We start from the raw sequence: 21877 nt of genomic DNA, 5'->3' as shown, positions 1-21877 counted from the left end.
TTGCCAAGTACCCGGATCGTTAAAAGAATATAAAAAATAAAGGAGATGTCATAATAACAAATAAATAGTTTCTTCGTCAAAGCGATAAACTTTGCTGGACATGTTAAAGGTGTTTAAATAAGTTTTTATGTGATTCCAATTTGCTGTATTATTTCAAAAAAGTGATATAAGAGTAAATTTTACATTTTCTTTAAAAAATTGCCTAAATTCGATACTTAATCCAATTATCTGGATTTCCACATATCTGGATAACGTCTGGCACTCATTAATTCGCATGATCGGAGTTTTACAGTATTAAATAAGGCTGTTGACATAATTTTACATCACCTTCTATAATAATAATAATTATGGATAACTTATATAGCGCCATTTTCGTAATATAATACCTCAAGGGCGCTTTACAAAGTGATTATATAAAGATATAAATTTAATTTTCACTTTAACTTTTTAATTTAAGAAAAATAATGTACTTTTTCATACTACTTTTCCACCACATACTTAGAATTTATTCAAATGATTTAGAGAACAAGTGGGTTTTAAGTTTCTTCCAAAACATCACTTCACTCTCACAGTTTCGGATTTCTGATGGGAGAGCATTCCATGCCATAGGGCCTGCGACCGCAAATGCACGTTCGCCGAATTTAGTGCGCTGTTTGCGTAGAGGTATAATAACTTTTCCTTTCCACGTAGATGTAGCTGATCTAAGCGTAAGACGTCTGTCAGGAGTTCCCTGAGATATTCTGGAGCAGAGTTGTGCAGTGACTTATACATAAGCCAACAGAGTTTGTATTCCACCCTCTGTGGAAAACGTAGCCAGTGCAATTCCCGAAGTAGTGGAGTGATATAACCGAATTTACAGATTCCGAAAATAAGTCTCGCTGCGGCATTCAATACAGCCTGTAGGTGAGTCATTTTATTCATCGGTAGACCTGCGTAGATACCATTACAATAATCGACTCTAGACACTACAAACGCATTTATTAATTGACGGGCGGCATCAACTGGCAAATTTTTGCGTATGCATTTAATCTGTCTCAGCTGGTAAAAGCATGAACTTATAGTTCTACTAATTTGTGCGTCAAGAGAAAGGTCAGAATTAAGGATGACTCCCAGTAGCTTAACGGTGGGTAAAGCGGTACTCCTCACATCGGGTAGTGCCGTATACTGAATCAAATTCTGTCGTCTGGCTGAAGCCATCCATAGTTGTTCCGTTTTAGATGGATTAAGTGTTAGTCTATTTTCAGCCATCCAGTTTCCTATTTTCTCAATGCATCCATTAATCAAATATGTCTTTGGTGTACAGGAGATAGAGGAGTGGTCCGAGTACTGATCCTTGGGGTACTCCAGTAGACACCTTAAAGTTGGATGAGCTATTACCCTTGAACACAACTGCATATTCTCTTTCATTAAGATATGAACTGAACCACATATGTGCCTGATCACGGATACCATAAGTTTTTTCCAGATGTTCAAGCAAAATGTTATGGTCTACAGTATCAAATGCAGCACTCATGTCCAAAAGAGCCAACAACACTAGATTACCAGAGTCTACCGCCGTTATAATGTCAGACAGCACTCTTATCACTCCTGTCTCTGTGGAATGAAAACGTCGGTATGCCGATTGCCTTACCGAAAATAATGAATTCTGCTCGATATAATTAACAAGCCTATGAGAAACTATTTTTTCTAATATTTTTGATACGATGGGAAGATTTGAAATAGGGCGAAAATTGTAAAGATCTTATACATCTAATTGTGAACCTTTTAAAAGTGGAGTTACATTCGCTTTCTTTATGGCTTTTGGAACAATGCTGTGCCCCATGGAAGTATTGAATAAGTCTGTTAAAAATGGAGCTAATGCGTTAATGCATTTTTTCAAAAGCCATGTTGGAATCGGATCCAGTATACATTGTTTGTTGGGTAATGCCGCAACATTCCTTTTTATCTCATTTATAGATGTTGGTTTAAATTTACTTAATTTTTGGGAGGCGTCAGCTGAAAAAAACGTTTTTTTCCCTGAACTAGATGCCAGTCTGATTTTTTTAACCTTATTTGTAAAGAAGTTGGCGAAATAAGTAGCAGTAGCGCCTGTATTCGGTGTTTCTGTTATACAGTCATCACAAACAGATTGAAGGCTTCGCCAGAGTTGTTTTGGAGACTTTCTCTGTTCAGTGATTTTCTTGCACCAGAAACTTGATGTTTTTCCTTTTATAAATGTCCTGTAAGAGGCTTGCATTTCTAACCATATTGATCGGTCTGAAGTTGACAGTGTATTTCTGTATTTACGTTCAAGACGTCTTAACTCTTTTTTTTTGCGTTGACAATTTTCGTCAAACCATGCATCAGATTTCCTTTTTCGAATAGTCTTCGTAGTAAGTGGTGCATGTTTGTCTATTAGGTTAGATAGTACCTCATTATACAACCTAACCAATTGATCAACGTCGTTTGAGCGACGGTCAATATTCGGACCGACCAACGATGTCAAAAGTTTAAAGTTAAAATTTTCTAAATTTAATTTTCTTCATGGCCTTGATGTGAGTGTTTTGTAAATTGCTGTTGGTTTTTGTACGTTAATTTTACAGTGCACTAATCTCTAATTCTATATCACGTACCCATGCAAAAAAAAAAAAAATTACAATTTAAAAGTAAAAAATGTATTTCTCTCCTTACCTTATCTGCCTTTATTTGCATAGGGCACTGCATTGATACACCATATTGTAAACAAACAAAAAAATATTACTTGAAAGCAGGATGATCAGTTCCTTTATTTAGATGCCAGTCTAAGCAAACTAAAGAAATACTGCAGTTCCAATTGTTTAAAAAAATATATTTTATTCCAGAAATCAAACCCACGACCTAACCCATAATAATCACTATACCATGTAGTCTAAAAATATATAAAGTAGGTGTTAGTACTAATTAAAAATTTGAATCGCGTATGGACCCATGGCTAGTAGTGTCACAGGCTCACGAATCAAATGTCTGAGGTTCGCACCTCATTCTACCACAAATTCAATTTCATAATAGTGATTTATTTAGGACTTGTTGAAAGTGGCACAAGAAATTTAAATATTTGGGTTAAATATAAGAATGTTATTTTTTTTTATTTAAACAAAAAACATACAATTAAGGGTTTAGTGTGATTAAAAGCAAAAAAATTGTATGATTGTTTCAATATAAAATGCTATTACGTATTTCAAAATCGCTTGATTAAATAAATTTAAAAAAATTGATGTAACATAAAAACAATCATTTTTCAAAGTACTTAATTTTCTAAATAAACGTAGGAATATGAAATATTATAATTATTTCTCGACTGGCAGATTATGCCTCTTGAAATTCAAATTAAACTTAGGTATCTTCATTGGTATTTATTTACAGACTTTAAAAATTGCTAGATAATAAATTGAACATGAATGTTATCGTAAAATACTACTTCTCAGTTTCGATATCCAGTGGTGCAATTATTATCAAATAGAATGGTACTTTATTTATAATATTACACAATAATGAATGCAATTACATAAATATATATATACATACATTGTATTGTTTTCAAAAGCCAGATTGAAAATCTATTTGTAACAAAATAATGATCTTGCCAATACTTGAAATACCTACCGACATCATAATATTTAATGTCCTTTTCTGATTTTTTGACTTTATTACTCGACAAATGATATTTCAATCAGAAAATGTGAATACTCATAATGAAAATATTAAAAATATATTACTACCATCACGTCATTTCCCTGTTAAAGTAAGCATAGAGATTGGAATTTGGAACGTCACATGCGTCTATCGTGAGATAGATGCCTAACTTCTTTAACGTTCATACATTTTTTTCCCTTCACTTTCATTTTTTTCTGTCATTTCCATGTTTCTTTTTATTTGTACATATATAAGCGTCTTGACTAAAGTCTAATTTTGAAAAAAATAGTTCAATATATTTAATTCTTTGAATGCTTACTTAATAAAAAAATGGGAGAAGAGATTTTTCTAATTAAAAGGACCAGCCACCATCATTTAAATTTAATCTGTATTAGAAATAGCCGAACTCATCAAATTTAGGTTATTATAGTATTACTACCGAATTGCATTTTAAGAGGATTTAAAAAAATAATTTTAATATATTTTTTGAATCATGAAGAAATAAATTGTGAAAGTCAATAGCCGATATAACGTTAATATTGATTGCAAATAAAACCCAAATGTAAAAAGACCACAGAGGAGATGGACAAACGACATCGTCGGATTCGTGGGACATGGATGAAACAAAGTATTAGAGTGCCCAGGACAGAAGATCATGAAAACATTTGGAAGAGGCCTATAACCAACAGTGGAGAGAAGCAGGCTGATAAAAAGAAGAAGAATACAACCCTCCTTAGGTACAGCGCAATTTAAAAAAAAACACCGGTTAAAAGTATTTTTACTTCTGGTAACCCTGGTAAATCATACGATGTTTTGCTTTGACAGGATTGGCTAAATTTTTCTCATCTGACGTGCGGCCTACGTTTTCTATTTTTGACACAAACAAAAACATGGAAAGCAGTGAGAAATTGGCCTCCAAACAAAATTCGGACATGGAGTTCGATAACTCACAGCCGTTCAATAACTACGATCTGTACAGTTTGAATGAAATCGTCGGATTAGAAGGTTGCTTTAAGCATTGTTGTTTTCCTCAATTTTCCTAACCTATAAAATGTATTGCGTCAGAAATAAAATTGCTCTATTTTACAGATTTCTTGCTTGATAATGATCCCATGAACACTTTGATGTTTGACGACGATGTCATGATGAACTTGGAAGAAGATAAATGTATAGTAAATCCAATGTCACCTACTTTGAGTACTCAATCTGTGCAAGTCACAAATTCTCCATCGCCGCGATTACCGCTGTATAAAAAAGATGATGCATTTAATTTTATGATTGACGGACCCGAAAATTCTTCAGACTTAACACCGATCAATCATTTTTCCCCGAAAATGTCTCCAGGAAGTCAGACACATTCTCCTAATTTGTATTCAGTTAATCAAGAACACGTTACGTTACCGCATATGAACTCCTTAAAGATGTCTCTATCTCGTCAGTCGTCGCCTAATATGTCGCCATCATCTTTAAACTCCCCTAAAATGTCTCCATCTTTTGTGCACTCACCCAAGATGTCGCCTAGTTCTCATAGTTCGCTATCGCCAGTTTCACAAGCGAGTTCTCCGCATCCGGACTTACAAGCGCTTTCTTCGGGTAGATCGCAGAATAGTGCTTCCTTTTCTCCGACAGTTTCTGCCACGAATGAGTTACAGTCCAAACATGGATTGTCTTCTTCGATTCGTTTATTGACTCGCGTTTCTACTCCAGGCCAAGTTGGAATATCACAATCATTCACTGCGCATCTCCAGAATCCCCCGAAACCTAATACCGTGTCGGGTCCTAAGAAACCGAACGTGGGGCAAAATTACATCGTGAATAATTCCCCCGTTGCGCGGCAGAATAATATACTTTTACAAGGACAAGTAACAAACCCCACGTATATAAACTTTAAGTCGGTTCCTTTGCAACCCAAGGCACCCCAGCTCAGTGACGGGAGCGTGAGGAACCCTTCGATACCGACGGGAGGGCAACTGCTCGTATCGGATGTGAACAAGGGGATGCCCCCGATGTTAGTGCAGCAGGGATCAGACGGAAGGTTGGCTCCCTTGGTACTGCAGGCTAAGATTGTTAAGCCCAATGAACAACAGCCGCAGACGCTCATGTATACCAGTTCACCCGTGCAAGGTATTTTTAATAATTTTTTTTAAATTCAAATGTTCATAATATTTATTTGATTACATTCCCGGCATTATATATCGTACATCGGCACTTAGAAAGAGTCTGTCGGTCATTTCATCAAACTTGACATTCTAGAGCGTCGTCTCTGTTGCACGATTCGAAATTGAATCAGAGCAGAGCTGTTAAAGTTTCCATACTTATAATTGTAAGCATTATAAATATTAAATAACATTATAAATAACTGTTAGCATTTTTATAACCGATGACTTATGAGATGTCAAACGTTAGGGAAGTGGTCGTTTATTTTTGTTTGATTTACAAATGAATACGGTATTTTTAGATTTACAAATTGTTAGGAACAAAAAAAAACCTAATTAGAGGGTGATAATGGAGAGTTACGGAAAACACCTCACAATTAAAAGAGGTGGGTACATTAATGTTCAATCAATTTTGGAAATCCCAAATAAGCAATTATTCAAAAAAGTCCCCTTTAAAGCAATCAAAATAAATTAAATTCGGAAATTATTAGATCAGGTAAAAAAAATTGTATGTAAACATGATGAACCGTCTGGGTCTTAGTAACGACATATGAGCTGAAATTGAATTAATAGACATCTCATAAGTCATCAGTTATAAAAATGCTTGCAGTTATTTAATTATCAAAACTTCTGATAGTTCATTTTATTGTTAGTTTGATAGTTTATTTTATTGATAGTTAATTTAAAATTTTACCAACCGTCCTCAAAAACGCTTAACAACCACTGGCGAACATTACACGTGACATGTGTATGACAAAGACGAAGCTCTACAAAGCCAAATATAGCCGAAGGTCTCTTTCTAAAGGCCGACGTACGATATATATTGCCGGGTACTGTAAGTACATAGGTATTCGGATTATTTTTATTAATATGACTTTGATGCCTTTTTTCCATGAGTTCTCTATCAGAAATTCTTATGTCTACAAACATTTAGACAAACTCAAATATTGTAACATATTTTTGTTTAAATTGTATCACCTGCACCAAACTCACATAATTTTAGTTGTCTGAGAAATTTCTGATGAAATTCCAATATCAGCATCATATAAATTTTTATTTTTAAGCATGTCAAAGAGTGATGGATTTATTTCTGATATAGTTTTTGTTTAAATTTGATCAGTGTATGTGGCACAAATGCTTTAAATGAAGACACGAGTGGATAAAAGTGTTATGTGACAAAAACAAAAAGCTGAGATATTTGGGATTAAAGTTTAGTAAAGTTAAACGCCAGTCCAATTATTTAGTTTAACACTTTTATTTGCTCTCAGAATTGGTTTTCTGCTACTTTTTGCGAATGGGCTTTCTAAAATTGATCGATATTATGTTCTCTATATTGTTCAGGGGTTGCTAGTTCATATTCAAATCAATCTCTTCATGTGGTACAATAAATACTCCGCTAATTTATTTTACTTCAGATTAATAACATTTATTACAAAAAGCGGTTAAAACCTGGATTTATTACCTGTATTTATGGATGTAGTTTTACTTCATTGCTTTACAAACTTGTTTATTTCACTTCTATACTCGTGACTTTTGATTGTATACTATTTATTATATTTAAAAAATGCTTCTAATGGCGTTTATAACTGCAGCAATAGTTATCAAAACAAAACAAATTAAGTACCCCATTTTACAGGCATCAGTACTTCTCAAGCTGGCCAACATGCACAGACATCATTGCCTATCCACACGCTGGTGAACACCAGCAATGGAACTATCCTAGCTACGGGTATCCCACTCATGCTGGATTCGGATAAAGTGCCTATCTGCCGTATGCTCGGCTTGACTAATGACGGGAAACCCAGAGAAGTAAAAAGAAGTGCACACAACGCCATCGAGAGAAGATACCGCACAAGCATCAATGACAAAATCGTAGAACTTAAGAACATGCTAGTTGGAGAAGATGCTAAGGTTGGTAAATTACATTTTTAAAATTCAACTCTTGCAGCTGTCGTGATTCTCTTCTGTAAAAATACTAAAATATACCTCCGTCTATTTATTGTCCAGTCATATTGCAATAGATTTATGTCTCAACAGAGAGTTTTTTGTTTTTCTTTTCACACTTTAAAGCAATGCCGAAGTGTCATAAATATTTAGATTTTTTTATTTATTATTTCTTTCACAATGTATGTATGATTTTTTTTACATTATAGATAATGTTCCCATGTATTTTATATCATTTTTAAACACGTCTTATTAAACACAATAAAATCATAATAATCATCACTGTATTTAAAAATCTTAACATATTTTCTTTCGTTAAAACAAGGAAAAAGGCTAATTTGGGGTCATTCCGTGTGGATCCGTTGACGAAAAGGTTTTCTTAAGACCCAAGTTAACAGTAGAAAACTTTTTCATCTCATATTTATGCGTTATTCAATAGTAATGACTATTGTAAAAAAAAAATTCTTGCGATTGGAGTGACTACACAAGTATGTTTTTTTTTTTTGCTTTGTATTTAGTAATATATAGAAAACTATAATTGGCCTATAATTTTGGTTTATTTGCAAATTTGTATTGTTGTTGTAACGGCTGTTGTTTTCTTGAAATAAATAATCTCAAATAGACATTAAACATAATAAAATAAAATAAAACTTATGAATAAAAACACTTTTGTGTTTAAAGAAAATCTCTTACATTTAGCATTATGTACATACTGAAGTAATATAAGACTTTGTTTAGCCTCCCATCAGTCTGACGATGTTAGTCGCGATGAAACTTAGTCACTGAAGAAAAGTTCCTGAACATAAATTAGTCAAAAACATAAAAAGTTATTTTATTAATATTATGTATTTAGTATTCTACTTATATTTGGACATCTTCTAGTTTCCCACCACTGCGTTTTCTTCTGCATTCATGATCTTAATTTGTTTAATTTATCCATCAGTTGATTATATTTAGAAATTTTGAATGAGTTATTAATGACACAGTAAAGACGTGCTTGGATTGTGATTGTGTATTCCTTTTCATGAATATTATAAGTTTTATAGGCAAAATTGTTTCCTACTGTGTATCATTTACATTTATCCAAATCGCAACATAATCTTTCATAATATATTGTACAATAAATTCTAAAAGCTTATTACCCATTTTTTTTCTGTGCTTTTCTTTTAATAAAATGGTAAACTCTAATCAGTCAATTTTATTGATTGCAGCTAAACAAATCTGCCATTTTGAGAAAGACCATAGATTATATAAGATATTTGCAAAACCAGAATGCGAGATTAAAACAGAAAGTGACCGCTCTGGAAATGGCGGCTCAACAGAATAAAGGATTGACGGATCTTCAAGTTGGTAACACAACTCCCCCAACTAGTGATATATCCTCCCCATCACTGTCACCCAACCCTCTTGACAGTGACATGCCATCTTCACCTGAGTTTGGAAAGGTAATTTTATACCTATATAATATCATGTCCATACAAAAGTTACAAATCTGCCATTTTCACAACAATGAATTTATACACAGAACATCAAAATTTGGATACGCACTTCATAACAAATTGATTTATTTACAAGGCACATCAACAAATCCGGAAATAACATTGAAAATATAAATTCAATATTTACAGTGAATTTTTACAATTTTAATTTGTTATATAACAGGTCCGTGGTTCGATCCCACTCTACCCCAACTTGATTCCCATTTTCTAATAGTGAGTTATGTACAACTCGTTGAAAATGGCCCTCAAAATTAAATATTTGGGTAAATCATAAGAATGCATAAGAATGCAATTATTTATTTAAAAAAAAAAAAGCTATCAGTAGAGACCGGAAAACAGCGGTGTTATTATTTGTGAAAAGTGGTGTTATTTTTTAAAACTGGCGGTTTTATTTTTTAAAACCAATTAGAGTTGATAATAAAAGTCTAAGGCGTTTTTTTTTTCCATTAAAAATATTTATTTTACAATAATACAATATTAAAAACTCAGTTCATATTCATACAAAAACATATTCATATAAACTACATATTATAAACTAACTCGTAATATATTTTTTCAAAAACTGAATTTAAAAAATTAAGCAAATATTACATAAAACGCAGAATATATATGTATGCAATGCACATGCAAAAGATGGTCACCCAAAACCACCTTTAACGTCTCAACACATTTAGTCATGTAACATGCTGAATCTGTCACTACACTCTTCACATTTTTAAACTCAATATTGTAGTCTTTCAGGGCATTTATTATAGCCCTGACACAATTTGTAGCGTTGGCTGACTAAAAATTTTACCCCTGCCACAAACAGGTTTATCTCTTCAGAACTTGTATTAATTCTAAATAATATTGCGAACACACAACGGCCTGAAGAATCGGTAGTTTCGGCGCAAAACAAATATTTTTTTTTGTTTTGTAAAACTTCTTTCACTTTGCAAACTCTGTCGGCAGCTACAATTCCGAGATACTTCTCTCTTGATGTTTTTGTGCACGGAAAATCTCCAGCACCTGAAAAAAAAAAACAATTGTACATCGAGAAAGGAAAACTGTATTTTTGACAATTTTTTAAGTCTACTGTCAAATGTTTTCATTTGGCATTAATCTTGAAATTATAATAGTTTGTAAAAGTAGTGGCTTTGGAAATTGTTTTGATCAGTGCAGTTTACAAAACAAATTCACTGCGTACTAAAATTACAGGTATAATGTTGAATGTCGTATTTTTACCTCTTTATAAATATGTGTCAAAAACAGTTAGGTTATCAAAATCGGTAAAATAACATTAACAATAAATGTTATGCTCAGAATAAAGTAAATAAAAATAAATCAAATACCTTGCATATATTTGTCAATCCAGGCTCTGACATGCGGATCATCGAGTAACCTTTATCAAAAATAACGACTGAAACCTTTATCAAAGCCAAAGGTATATTGGCTTTGATAAAGGTTTCAGTCGTGTCTTTAGCCAATTCCGTAACAGCATCCTGTCTTCTGGTAACATCTTTTATTTATAAGATTGCTTTGAAGTGCAAGCTGAGTTCTTTTCGACATTTTTCGTATGTTTCACACCATGAATATGTTTTTCACAAGAATCCTTTCGTTCCCAAGATACCGTCATATTCAAATATGACAGTTATGAAAACAAATATGGCCTCCAATTCGAATCAAGCCAAGATTCCATAGAATGACGCAGAGAAACGAGCGTGAAGTTAGCAACTTATAATATTTTATGGCTGTTCAAAGCTTGTTATTTTCCAAAAACACCAAATTTCGCATTATTCGCGTAAAAATGACGAATTTTGCATTATTTTTTGTATTATCGCGATTGCAAAATTTTCCAGTCTCTAGCTATCAGTGTAAAAAAAACAAGCTTTCATTCATAATTTTTGGCTTTAAAAATGAGCACATACAAAACTGCTCGCAGTTGGAATCTTATCACTTTGACGTCATCAGCGGAGTGCAAACATTGCATACAAGTATGGCAAAGTAACATAACCTGTAATGTACGTTAATGTAAAAACCGTTTGGATGCCTTTTTGAAGGAAGAAGAACATAGACAAAAAACAGTACACAAGATATTGGCGCACTAGCGAAGGCTTCTCGCCTTTTACAAATAATAATAATGTGCTTTTTGTCCTATAAGGCGCGAAATGTCTCATTCTTAGGATGCAATTTTAAATCATTGTTTATGAAAATGTAATTGAGTCGTTTATTTCCAAAACCCGCTATTTCTCTATGGCTGCCCTAGGGAGATAACTGATTTTGGAAATAGATGACTCAATTGTAACCTATTCATAATGTGCTAGCTAGTATTTAAAATGTCACCAATGATATTAAGTTTTTGGATACCATATTTTTTAATGTTTTATAAATTTTATCATTATCATTAACTATGGAGTTTTATCAAGAAATATCAACAAAAAACATCAATATTACCATATTTTTTATTGCTTAGTCTGTGAGTAACTTGTTTTATAATTTTCTATATTTTTTTGGATTAGAATTTGCTGACTGTTATTGTCCTATTGTAGTCAAATTCGGCATTTTTAATGAGTTTTTGACACATTTTTCGATATGATTTATATTGTTTGAGTTGATTTTACGAGGATCAGTTTTAATATGTTGATGCATTTGGTTTCTTTTATAAATGCTCTTCATGATCCCAGGTGTGATCCACTGTTTCATTTGTGATTGTTTACTAGATTTTGGCTTAATAGATTGAGAATAATTTTCAGTATGGATTTATAAAACTTCATTAAAAATTTCTAATGCTTTATTTAAGTCGCAAGTACTCAATACTCCTATCCAAGGTTTCGGACTTCTCTTTCACAAAGTTTTTATAAGAAATTATTTTAGTTTGCTTAGGTGAAACCATTTTTTTCTTATAGGTTAGCAACGACTCATATTCAGAGCGTATTATGGCGGGAATGGGAGACCATACCAGATTGGCAATGTGCGCTTTTATGGTGGGACTTCTCACCTTTAATCCGTTTGGCCGAGTCTTCAAAGCTGGTCTACCTCAAATAGAAGAAGAGTTTATTTCTAGAAAAATGCTCAATGCACAAGAATTCGGTAAGTTAAAAACTTTTATAATCAAACTAGTGTTGTAGTATGATGGTTTAGTGTGTATTCTGACTAATTAAATGACTCTGGATTAAAAAGATGAACGCGGATTAAGTATGAAGTATTTATTATAAAACGTTACACACTAGATCACAATACATTAATCAAAAGGAAAGGGAAATAAAAAAATAAAGTGGGGCGAGAGCTTCATGTGGACGCAAACAATGGACTGGAAGAAATGCTGCGAGCTATGATAGCTCGTGTATGAAGAAGTACATTGTACGGTGTGAAGTTAAGTCCGTGCCAGCATTGCCAATAGAAGAGCGCTTCAGTATTGGCAACCTGACAGTGTTCATTGAGGTGCGTCTGATTCATCCACGATGTTAAAAAAAAAAATAGATCTAGAAAATTATGTTTTTCCAACCTGGATGTCGTGAAGCTTGTTCTATGTTACCAGTTCCAAATTTGCATCAATAGACAGGAGTGGGATGTGCACGCTCATTTTTTATTCGCGTGCAGATCTCAGTTCAAATATTTGTTAAAAAATATGACGTATTCTGATTTTTCTGAATTTGACCACAGATTTCACTCAATTTGTGTATACTACCAATATTCATTTGGTCAGATCTTGTTCAAGATCTTAACCAGTTTCTGGCGCATGTAATACGGCTTAAGGTGAAACATTTGAAGAATAGTGTAAAATTATACGACTAACATAACGTATTTTATTACTATTAATGATTTGAAATAAAATTTCCCTAAAGGAATTTTAATTGCTCTTATTAAAAAATGTTAAGTGTACCATATTTTTAATGCCCAAATAGTATTTATAAAACTAGTATATTTTTGAAGATGAAACAAATTGGTGGACATGGATGCCGACAGTGTTCTTATGGACCTTGAATTTCCTGGTCCTCGGAGCGTGCTTGGTGAAGATGCTGGTTTATGGCGATCCCATTCTCCAAACTAAATCACTACAGGCAGATAGTTTTTGGCGCCACAGAAGAAAAGCTGATCACTACATAGACAAGGTACTGCTGTCACAATATTTTTGCCACAGGATATAATATATATAATTTGATGTTTTTCATACCCAGTGTTAGGTTTTGAAAACTCCTCAAGATTAGGCAGATGAAGAATACATTTCTGTTGTAAAACAGAACCAAACGAGAATTTTCGACTCGATGGCTACTCTCAGGTAAAAATCCTAAAAAAGAAAAACGAGAGGAGATAGTCCGGCGTATTTGCCTACCATACTTGAGGTCCCGGGTCTGATTCCTGGAAAGGTCGACATGAAAACGTAAGCTCGATCACTTTGCCTTCATATATCAGATGATACACTATATCCTGCATTTGGTGTAGGTATAAATGCCGTGCCCTATGTACCATCTGGTATGGATAGGTACATGATTAATGTTTGGTTTAAAGTATTAAATATGGGGTTAATTTACTTGGATTAATAACTTTGACAGGCGCCGTGGCACAGTTGGTTGGATGGCTAACTAAGAAACTGGCGTCGCGGGTTTGATTCCCGCCGATAGGGAAATCTCATGTTTTTTAAAAATATTTTTAATTGATAAGAGTCTATGAAATACTGTTGAGTAAAAATTAAAATAAAAATTGTACTTAATAGCAGTATAAAAAATATTTTTAAATTATGATTTTAAATTCCTGCAAAACAGTCCATTGCATTGGCTACTCCACTAATACATCACGATTCGGTTAAATTTGTAACTAAGTTTGTGACTTTAAATTTTGATATATTTTTTATAACTTCCTTCCATGTCCTCTCTTTTCCACGTGCTGACAAGCCTCTAAAAGGTTATTAGCAGGTTATTCCTTTAAAAAAGAAAAGAAAAAAAATGTTTTCTTCTCTCCCGTAATCTTGATATTTTGCAGATTCTTAGCTTGCATTAACCAGGAGCTCAATCACAGATGGCTATCGACATGCTAAAAAACGTGCTAAGTATTTGAGCGATCACCACGAACAATCATGAACACGCTGAAGTTATCGCGGTCGCGTTGCAAAACGAAATTCAACTTCGGTCAGTTCAAGAGGATTGGTTGAATCTCGCACACGCCTTCTTTCAATTTTTCTCGAGTGCCGTATTGCATTTAGCCGGCGGTCGGCAAGCCAAATGTTAAGAAAAGCAGTCGCCATAGTAATTGTTTGTAACTTGAAAACGAAATAACAAACCGGCACGAGATTACACGCGTGTTGACTTTTTTGATTTGACGTTTGACCACGGACTACGGATACGGAACTTATCTATGGCGTTTTGCAACGCGACCGCGATAACTTCAGCGTGTTCATGATTGTTCGTGGTGATCGCTCAAATACTTAGCACGTTTTTTAGCATGTCGATAGCCATCTGTGATTGAGCTCCAGACAGTGTTATTCATATATATTGAAATATTCAAGCTTCTTTCATAATTGCAATTAAGCCTGTCTTCCTAAAGTGTTGCTGTTAACCTCTACAGGGCGACATAAATAACGGCAGGATAGAGTTACGGAAGTGTTTGCTCGAGGTCGGGAGACCGATCCGATCTAGCAGACTCCACAACATGACCGGAACTGTTTGGGGAATAGTGAGACAAGTCATGCAGAGAGCTCCGGGAGGCAGGTGGCTAGTACGGCGCAGTGGAGACTTCTGGCATAACAGGTAAATTAGTTTCTTCAATAATAAAAAATATTTTACCGTGTTCATAATTTCTTCTTAACATTAACACATTTGCGGACACTTCTTTTACTATTTATTATTCTTTTACAATTTTTGTGTTTTTTTTTTACTGGTCCTGTGCCTAGGGAAACATTTTCCTTTTTTTTAAACATGCCCTAAATACATATTAAACATAATAAAATCATATAAAAACTTACACACAAAACACTTCAATTTCACTTCCGATTGGACTCAAGTCGATGGTTTGAAGCCAATCCTACTTGATTAACATACTGTGACACTTTTGTTTTTTATAGGGACACAATATCTCCTCCTACCACAAAATTACTTAAGTTTCACGTATGCTTCAGCTTTCACTAACTATGTCTTTTGAACTGATGACTATACTGCTCTGTTAAGGCTAAAAGTCGTATCGGCTAAATTGAACATTTTACAGTACATGACTGTTTTGTGCTTGGCCAATCTGAAATATATATTTTTTTAATTGAAACATTTTTTACAAGAGAATATCTCATATTTGAGAAGCAGAAATGACTTGCTGGCTTAGTAAATATGTGAGGCCATCGAATACTTATTACAAAAGAAAAAAAAAAGCAAAATGTTTTTTTTTTCAGTTACGACTTTTAGGCTAAGCAGGACAGTATAGTTGTCATTTCCTAAATGAGAGACACGATTTTGACAGTTATAGCCGGCATAACTGCAAACATGATAAAAAAACACTACATAACTTTCTTTTATAATGCGTGACTGACAAAAAACCAATATTCAATATCAATTTAATGTTGTTTGCTATTTCATTTGTTATTATTATTATTTTAATAAGCTACTGTTGCTGGTGTATAATATTCCTTTATTATTTACAAAACCGTTACGTCAAAAAAAATAATGCGTGACTGTTTTAGAATTGAAAATTATTGTTTTTGACATAACAGTTTTGTAAATAATAAAGGAATATTATACACCAGCAACAGTAGCTTATTAAAATAATAACAAATGAAATAGCAAACAACATTAAATTGATATTGAATATTGGTTTTTTGTCACATTATATCGATCTAAAAAGACATTCTGATTCCCTTTATTTATTTATTTATTTATTTATTGTGGATAACTTATATAGCGCCATTTTCGTAACAAAATACCTCAAGGGCGCTTTACATGGTGATTCTACTGTTAAGTTAATTTAATTGAAGCTTTAAATTTGTAATTTGATTAAAATAATTTATTTTGTTGTCACGTGCTACGGATTTATTCAAATGATTTAGAGAACAAGTGGGTTTTAAGTTTTTTCCGAAACATCACTTCACTTTCACAGCCTCGCACCTCTGCTGGGAGAGCATTCCATGCCATAGGGCCTGCGACCGCAAATGCGCGCTCACCAAATTTAGTGCGCTGTTTGCGTAGAGGTATAATAACTTTTCCTCTCGCCGTAGACGTAGCTGATCTAAGCGTGAGACGCCTGTCAGCTAGTTCATCTGGAATGCATAGTTCCCTTAGATATTCCGGAGCCGAGTTGTGCAGTGACTTATACATAAGCCAACAGAGTTTGTATTCGACCCTCTGTGGAAAACGTAGCCAGTGTAGTTCCCGAAGTAGTGGAGTGATATGACTGAACTTAGAGATTCCGAAAATAAGTCTCGCTGCGGCATTCAATACAGATTGTAGGCGAGTCATTTTGTTCATTGGTAGACCTGCATAGATACCATTACAATAATCGACTCTAGACACTACAAACGCATTTATTAATTGACGGGCGGCATCAACCGGCAAATTTTTGCGTATGCATTTAATTTGTCTCAGCTGGTAGAAGCATGAACTTATCGTTCTACTAATTTGAGCGTCAAGAGATAGGTCAGAATTGAGTAAAACTCCCAGTAGTTTAACGGTGGGTAAAACGGCACTCCCTACATTGGGTAGAGCCGTATCCTGGATCAAATTCTGTCGTCTGGCTGAAGCCACCCACAGTTGTTCAGTTTTTGATGGGTTTAATGTTAGTCTGTTTTCAGCCATCCAGTTTCCTATTTTCTTGATGCATCCATCAATTAAATTGACAAGCACACTTCTCTCGCCTGGTTTGCAATAAAAATAAATCTGCGTATCATCTGCATAGCAGTGCGACCACAATCCACATTCTTTGATAATGTTCTCTATATCTTTAGTGTAAAGGAGATAGAGAAGTGGTCCGAGTACTGACCCTTGAGGCACTCCTGTAGACACCCGAAAGTTGGTTGAGCTTTTACTTTATATAATGTTACTTAAATTTATTTTTGATTTCAGTGATCGTCGGCGGTTAGGTGTGCACTGGGCCACAGAACTGTCCATGGTGTATCATCGCCTCTGGCAACTGGAGACAGTAACCTCAGAGGCAGAGGGAACTCCTGGGCCCCCATTAGTGGTGCTGCTGGGAGCCCTGAATCTGGCTGACGCTGGAGGGAATTCTGTACATTTGGCTGATGTGTTTGTTACCACTGCCCTCGCCATTAGAAACAGAACCAAGCCGTTTATTCACGTACTTTGCAGGTTCAGTTTTTGTAATAGTTAAAAAAAAACTCAATTAATTAAGTTAGTTGTTGGCGTAATTTAACTTTTCCAAATAAATGTAGCCCATTTTTGAAGTTATTGATACTACGTGTTGAGACTAGCTCTTGTGGCAGCTTATTCCACCAACAACCCTATTGCCCAGGAAATACTTCCATGAGTTTAGGTTGAATCGAGTTTTCTTGTTTCAATTTAAACATGGAATCTAATTTTCTCTTAAATTTTCAGTTGCCGAGTAAATAATACAATCATATTACCAACTATGTTATATTTTTCATACGGGCAATTAGCACTATATAAACAAACATCAATAAATCCCCTACCATTACAATATTTATAGTTTTGACTCTTGTATTCAACATACAATGTTTCCTTTATTCATATCTGTGATTTTGCTTTCAGTTATTACTTGAATCAAGCAAAGCTCGTGTGTTCAGAGCTCTGTGGAGAAATTCCAGCACGTTTCCGTTGGCTCTTCACTCCTTATGGACAGCGATTCTTCATCACTCAAGAATGGAGTTATAATTCCGATGATCCCGAGATGTCTATGTTTAGCCAACTTCCCAATAAGACAGATCCACTGGCTTACGCAATGAGGGTAAATTCATTGAACATTTATATTGTGTTTTTTTGGTTTTTACTTTGCGGAATAACTGTAAATGCGTGGCTTCGTGTTTTAGGTTTATCATTTTGAGTTATTAAAACGAAGTCTTCAGACATTGTTATGTGCTGACGGAAGGAGTTCCCACACCCTCGATGTCCTGCAAATGCTAAAATTAGTTACTGATAATGTTGCTCCCATTGGTCCTCAAAACATAGGTAAGTTTTATTAAAAAAATCCTTTCTAATTCTACTTGTCTTGCCTTCGTGATCAATAGACTGGATTTAAATGATTATTTTAAACATCTACAGGTCGTAGAAATCACTTTGGTATTGGCTGTAAACATAAGTTGTGTTTTATTTTTCCAAATTCAATAATCAGCACCAAAAGTAAAACAAAATGGGAAAGGTTATACATTATTGACTAATTTGTTGGTGTTAATAAAAGTTGTCTCTGTTTTTTTCCAAATGAAGAGAACAAGAAGACAACAAAAAAAATTACAACAAATTAGTCAATTCCGTATTCTCCTTCATTATTTTACAACAAATTAGTCAATAATTTATAGCATCTTTACTGTACACTGTTAAATATCGCAAGCAGCTTTGGCAGCTTTATTCCCTCTAACTATATACAATCTAACTAAATAGAAAAAATAGTTATAAAAGTAATATTAAAAAACCGTCTACTTTTCCCACTGTCCAATTATTATTTTTATTTTTTTTTAAAGGGTTTTAAATATAAAATCATTTTTTCAAAAGAATTGTTAACTTCAAACCCATAAAGACAAAATAAATAGTAGTGTTAATTCCAAAATTAAAAACAACTACAGCACATCATTATACTTACAAAGGAATATTTTTCTTTAATGAAATGAACAATGAAAATAAAAAGTGCAATCAGGAATACAACATACGTACATAGAATCAGACCAGAAGTGAAAGACTGATTATCTTGCCTTCATGTAATAAAAATAGTCAAGATGTACTGCGGTGGTGTATTAATGCAGTGCCCAGTGATAGTGAACTTGAAGACGGACTCGGATAATCTCGAAGGATGGGAGAAGGCAGATTTCTCTCTTATGGAGGTTTTTATTACCCTCGGCTTACAGAGCATTTCCCGTCACTCCGTTATGTGCAGAAATGGAATTGTATCTATTGGTTTTCTTTATAATTTATAGGATGTTGGGATCCTGTCATGGAGTGGTGGTGCAATGTGGTGGAGATCGCCTCTCACTGGCTCTTGGGTGATGACAAAGCGGCGAGTATTCTACTTGACAGGATAAAGCATCTCCCCCCAGCGTTGAGTATGACCGAGAATCCGTTACCTAAGTAAGTTTATACTAAAATAAAGAACATTTTATCTATGTAATATTTGACATTGTTTAAAATCACCAAGGAAAGTAATTATGTTGAACTGAATGTTGACATTTATGGTAACAGAGAGGGAAAACATTTTTGAGGTGGGATTATTATTATTAATTTTAAGCGAGCAGCTTAAAGCTGATATGCTTAAATCTATTTAAACTATGGAAGTCTAACATATTCCATTGGCTGATTTGAGTGGCCACTTTACATACTGCTAACACTCAGCATTCTGCCTATGTTTAACTCATACCCACCGGAGATGGGATTCTCAGACCCTATAAATACGAAAACTATTAAGGAAAAAAGTAAGGATCGATAACGATCTCTCAAAACCTTTCCATACGTATAATGGCATACGACAGGGGGAAGCACTAGCATGTCTCCTGTTCAATATAGCCTTGGAAAAGGTGATCAGGGACTCAAAAATAGAAACTATGGGCAATATCTTCTTCAAGTCAGTTCAGCTGCTCGCCTACGCGGACGAAATCGACATCATCGTAAGATCTCTCTTAGCCACCCGCGAAGGTCTGAAAATATTTTCTAATTTTTATGCTTCTTTTTTACCAGTATGTCCAAATGTTTGTAGACTAGGCTGGATTTCAGTCCCTGTTAAATATAAATATATTGCAACAGAGCTATAAGGAACAGAGTTTTAAAGGATTACTGGCTGAGTTATATTTTGTTTCGTATGTGTCTGTATGTTGCTGGTGATTTGTTATTGTTCCAAAATAAATTTAAAAAATATTTAGTTGAGATCCTTCCAAATTATTGTATTGGACATTGTTTTTTTTAAGAGCCGTGTTATCTGCGATGCTGTGTCGTGAGGCTTTGTGTCACCTGGGTTCTGGCGGAGGGCGTCCGGAAGAACGAGCTCTTCTGTGCTGTGACACGGCTGGCCGTCAGCTCTCTGACACATTGGCGTACTACGCGTGCCGAGACCCAACGCCTATCATACTGGTAAGAAGACTTAGCCACACACATTTATTCAGCATGAAAAAGTTCAGTACTATGGAAAACTGTGGATAAAAAATGTTTTCCCACACATAAAAATTAGAGCTTCCAATCTTATGATGAACTTTCTCAAAAATATATTTAAAAATTCACAAAAATGATTTTAGTAAAAATGAACTGCTAGAAAAGAATACAATAGAAATAACATACGGATAAATAAGACATGTGTCAGGCCAATCATTACATGGGATAGAAACAAGAGCTGACACAACCAGGATGAAGAATCTGCTTAGAACATCGAAATGAAACCCTTAAGGGCAATCACAGGGAGAACATTTAGAGATCGAATCCGCAATGAAAAAAAAAGACAGACTCGTGGCACCAAAATCTCAACAGAATGGACAACTCCAGCATCCCTTACTGCATTTTTGTATGCCCCCTACTATAGAACCCTTAATGAGTGTTTTCGATTCGATGGCCTCTCTCAGGTTAAAATCCTGAAAAAAGAAATCGAGATAAGTCTGCCTCAGAGTGTAGTGGTTGGTGCGTTCACCTACCTTGCTTGAGGTTCCAGGTTTGATTCCTGGAAGGCAATTAGATTCGGAAGATATGGAAGCCATACCTTCAGGTCTTCTTACCCTTCAGGTGCTAGTTCAGGAACAATGGAGTATTGTGGTTCAACCAACTTTTAAAATTTTTCAATTTACTCTGCCAGGAACTGAACCCAGAACTTCAAGTATGGTAGGCGAACGTGTCAATCACTACATAACGAGGCATACTTATTTCCATTCGAATTTCCTTATTTTATAATTTTTACCTGAGAGCAGCCATCAGGCCGAAAATACTCTTCCAGGGTTCTGGATCTATTGCCCTTGCATAACTGAATTTTTCTCCCATCTGGACACAGATAAATATATTTATTGTTTTTTTTTTTTTTTTACGGGAAAAAGAAATATTTGCGTTCTTATGATTTACCCAAATATTTAATTTTGAGGGCCATTTTCAACGAGTTGTAAATAACTCACTATTAGAAAATGGAATCAAGTTGGGGTAGAGTGGGATTCGAACCACGGACCTTTGGTCCGTGAGTCCGAGACACTAGCCACGGGACCACAACCCGATCATTGATACTATCTATTTTTTAGTTTCTATTTTTATTTTATTTCGAGTTCTATCAATATTTGTATCAGATAATCCTCATCTAAGGTTGAAGATACATATATTTTGTTTACATACATTATAAAGATAAATTATTATTTAAATTTATTTCAACAGAGAGGGAAAAAGTTTTCGAGAAGGGAATATGGAAGTCTAGGCATTTACAGGGCTTATGACCTGTCATTGGCTGGTTTAAGTGGCCACTTTACACACTGTGTAACATTCACCATTCTGCCCATGTTTGAACATCCAAAGGTTTCAGCTCTTTTTACTT

The 21877-nt window shown here is 34.4% G+C and overlaps 1 protein-coding gene across 1 annotated transcript; it reads left to right on the top strand.

Annotated features, from left to right (window-relative positions):
* Window positions 1-4480: 4480 nt before the first annotated feature.
* On the top strand, window positions 4481-20633 carry LOC148284659 (sterol regulatory element-binding protein 1-like). The gene is made up of 12 exons (XM_088235960.1): window positions 4481-4656; window positions 4741-5775; window positions 7444-7718; window positions 8963-9196; window positions 12136-12319; window positions 13163-13341; window positions 14792-14973; window positions 17269-17511; window positions 17932-18127; window positions 18210-18348; window positions 19308-19458; window positions 20289-20633. Exons 1-12 carry the CDS (start codon window positions 4542-4544, stop codon window positions 20518-20520), a joined length of 3165 nt encoding a protein of 1054 aa, XP_088092086.1. The 5' UTR covers window positions 4481-4541; the 3' UTR covers window positions 20521-20633.
* Window positions 20634-21877: the final 1244 nt, after the last annotated feature.

This window comes from Micrasema longulum, unplaced genomic scaffold (assembly GCF_059751315.1).
Source record: "Micrasema longulum isolate JH-2025_06_02 unplaced genomic scaffold, ASM5975131v1 h1tg000097l, whole genome shotgun sequence".
NCBI lineage: Eukaryota > Metazoa > Arthropoda > Insecta > Trichoptera > Brachycentridae > Micrasema > Micrasema longulum.
The sequence above is the reverse complement of the archived record's forward strand: the minus strand, read 5'-3'. Positions and strand labels throughout refer to the sequence as shown.

Bases quoted from the DNA above. Each gene is read 5' to 3' on its own strand.
- LOC148284659 (XM_088235960.1), top strand. From the start codon at position 4,542: ATGGAAAGCAGTGAGAAATTGGCCTCCAAACAAAATTCGGACATGGAG. The intron at 12,320-13,162 runs GTAAGTTAAAAA...ATATTTTTGAAG, and splicing joins GCTCAATGCACAAGAATTCG to ATGAAACAAATTGGTGGACA. The intron at 17,512-17,931 runs GTTCAGTTTTTG...TTTTGCTTTCAG, and splicing joins TTTATTCACGTACTTTGCAG to TTATTACTTGAATCAAGCAA.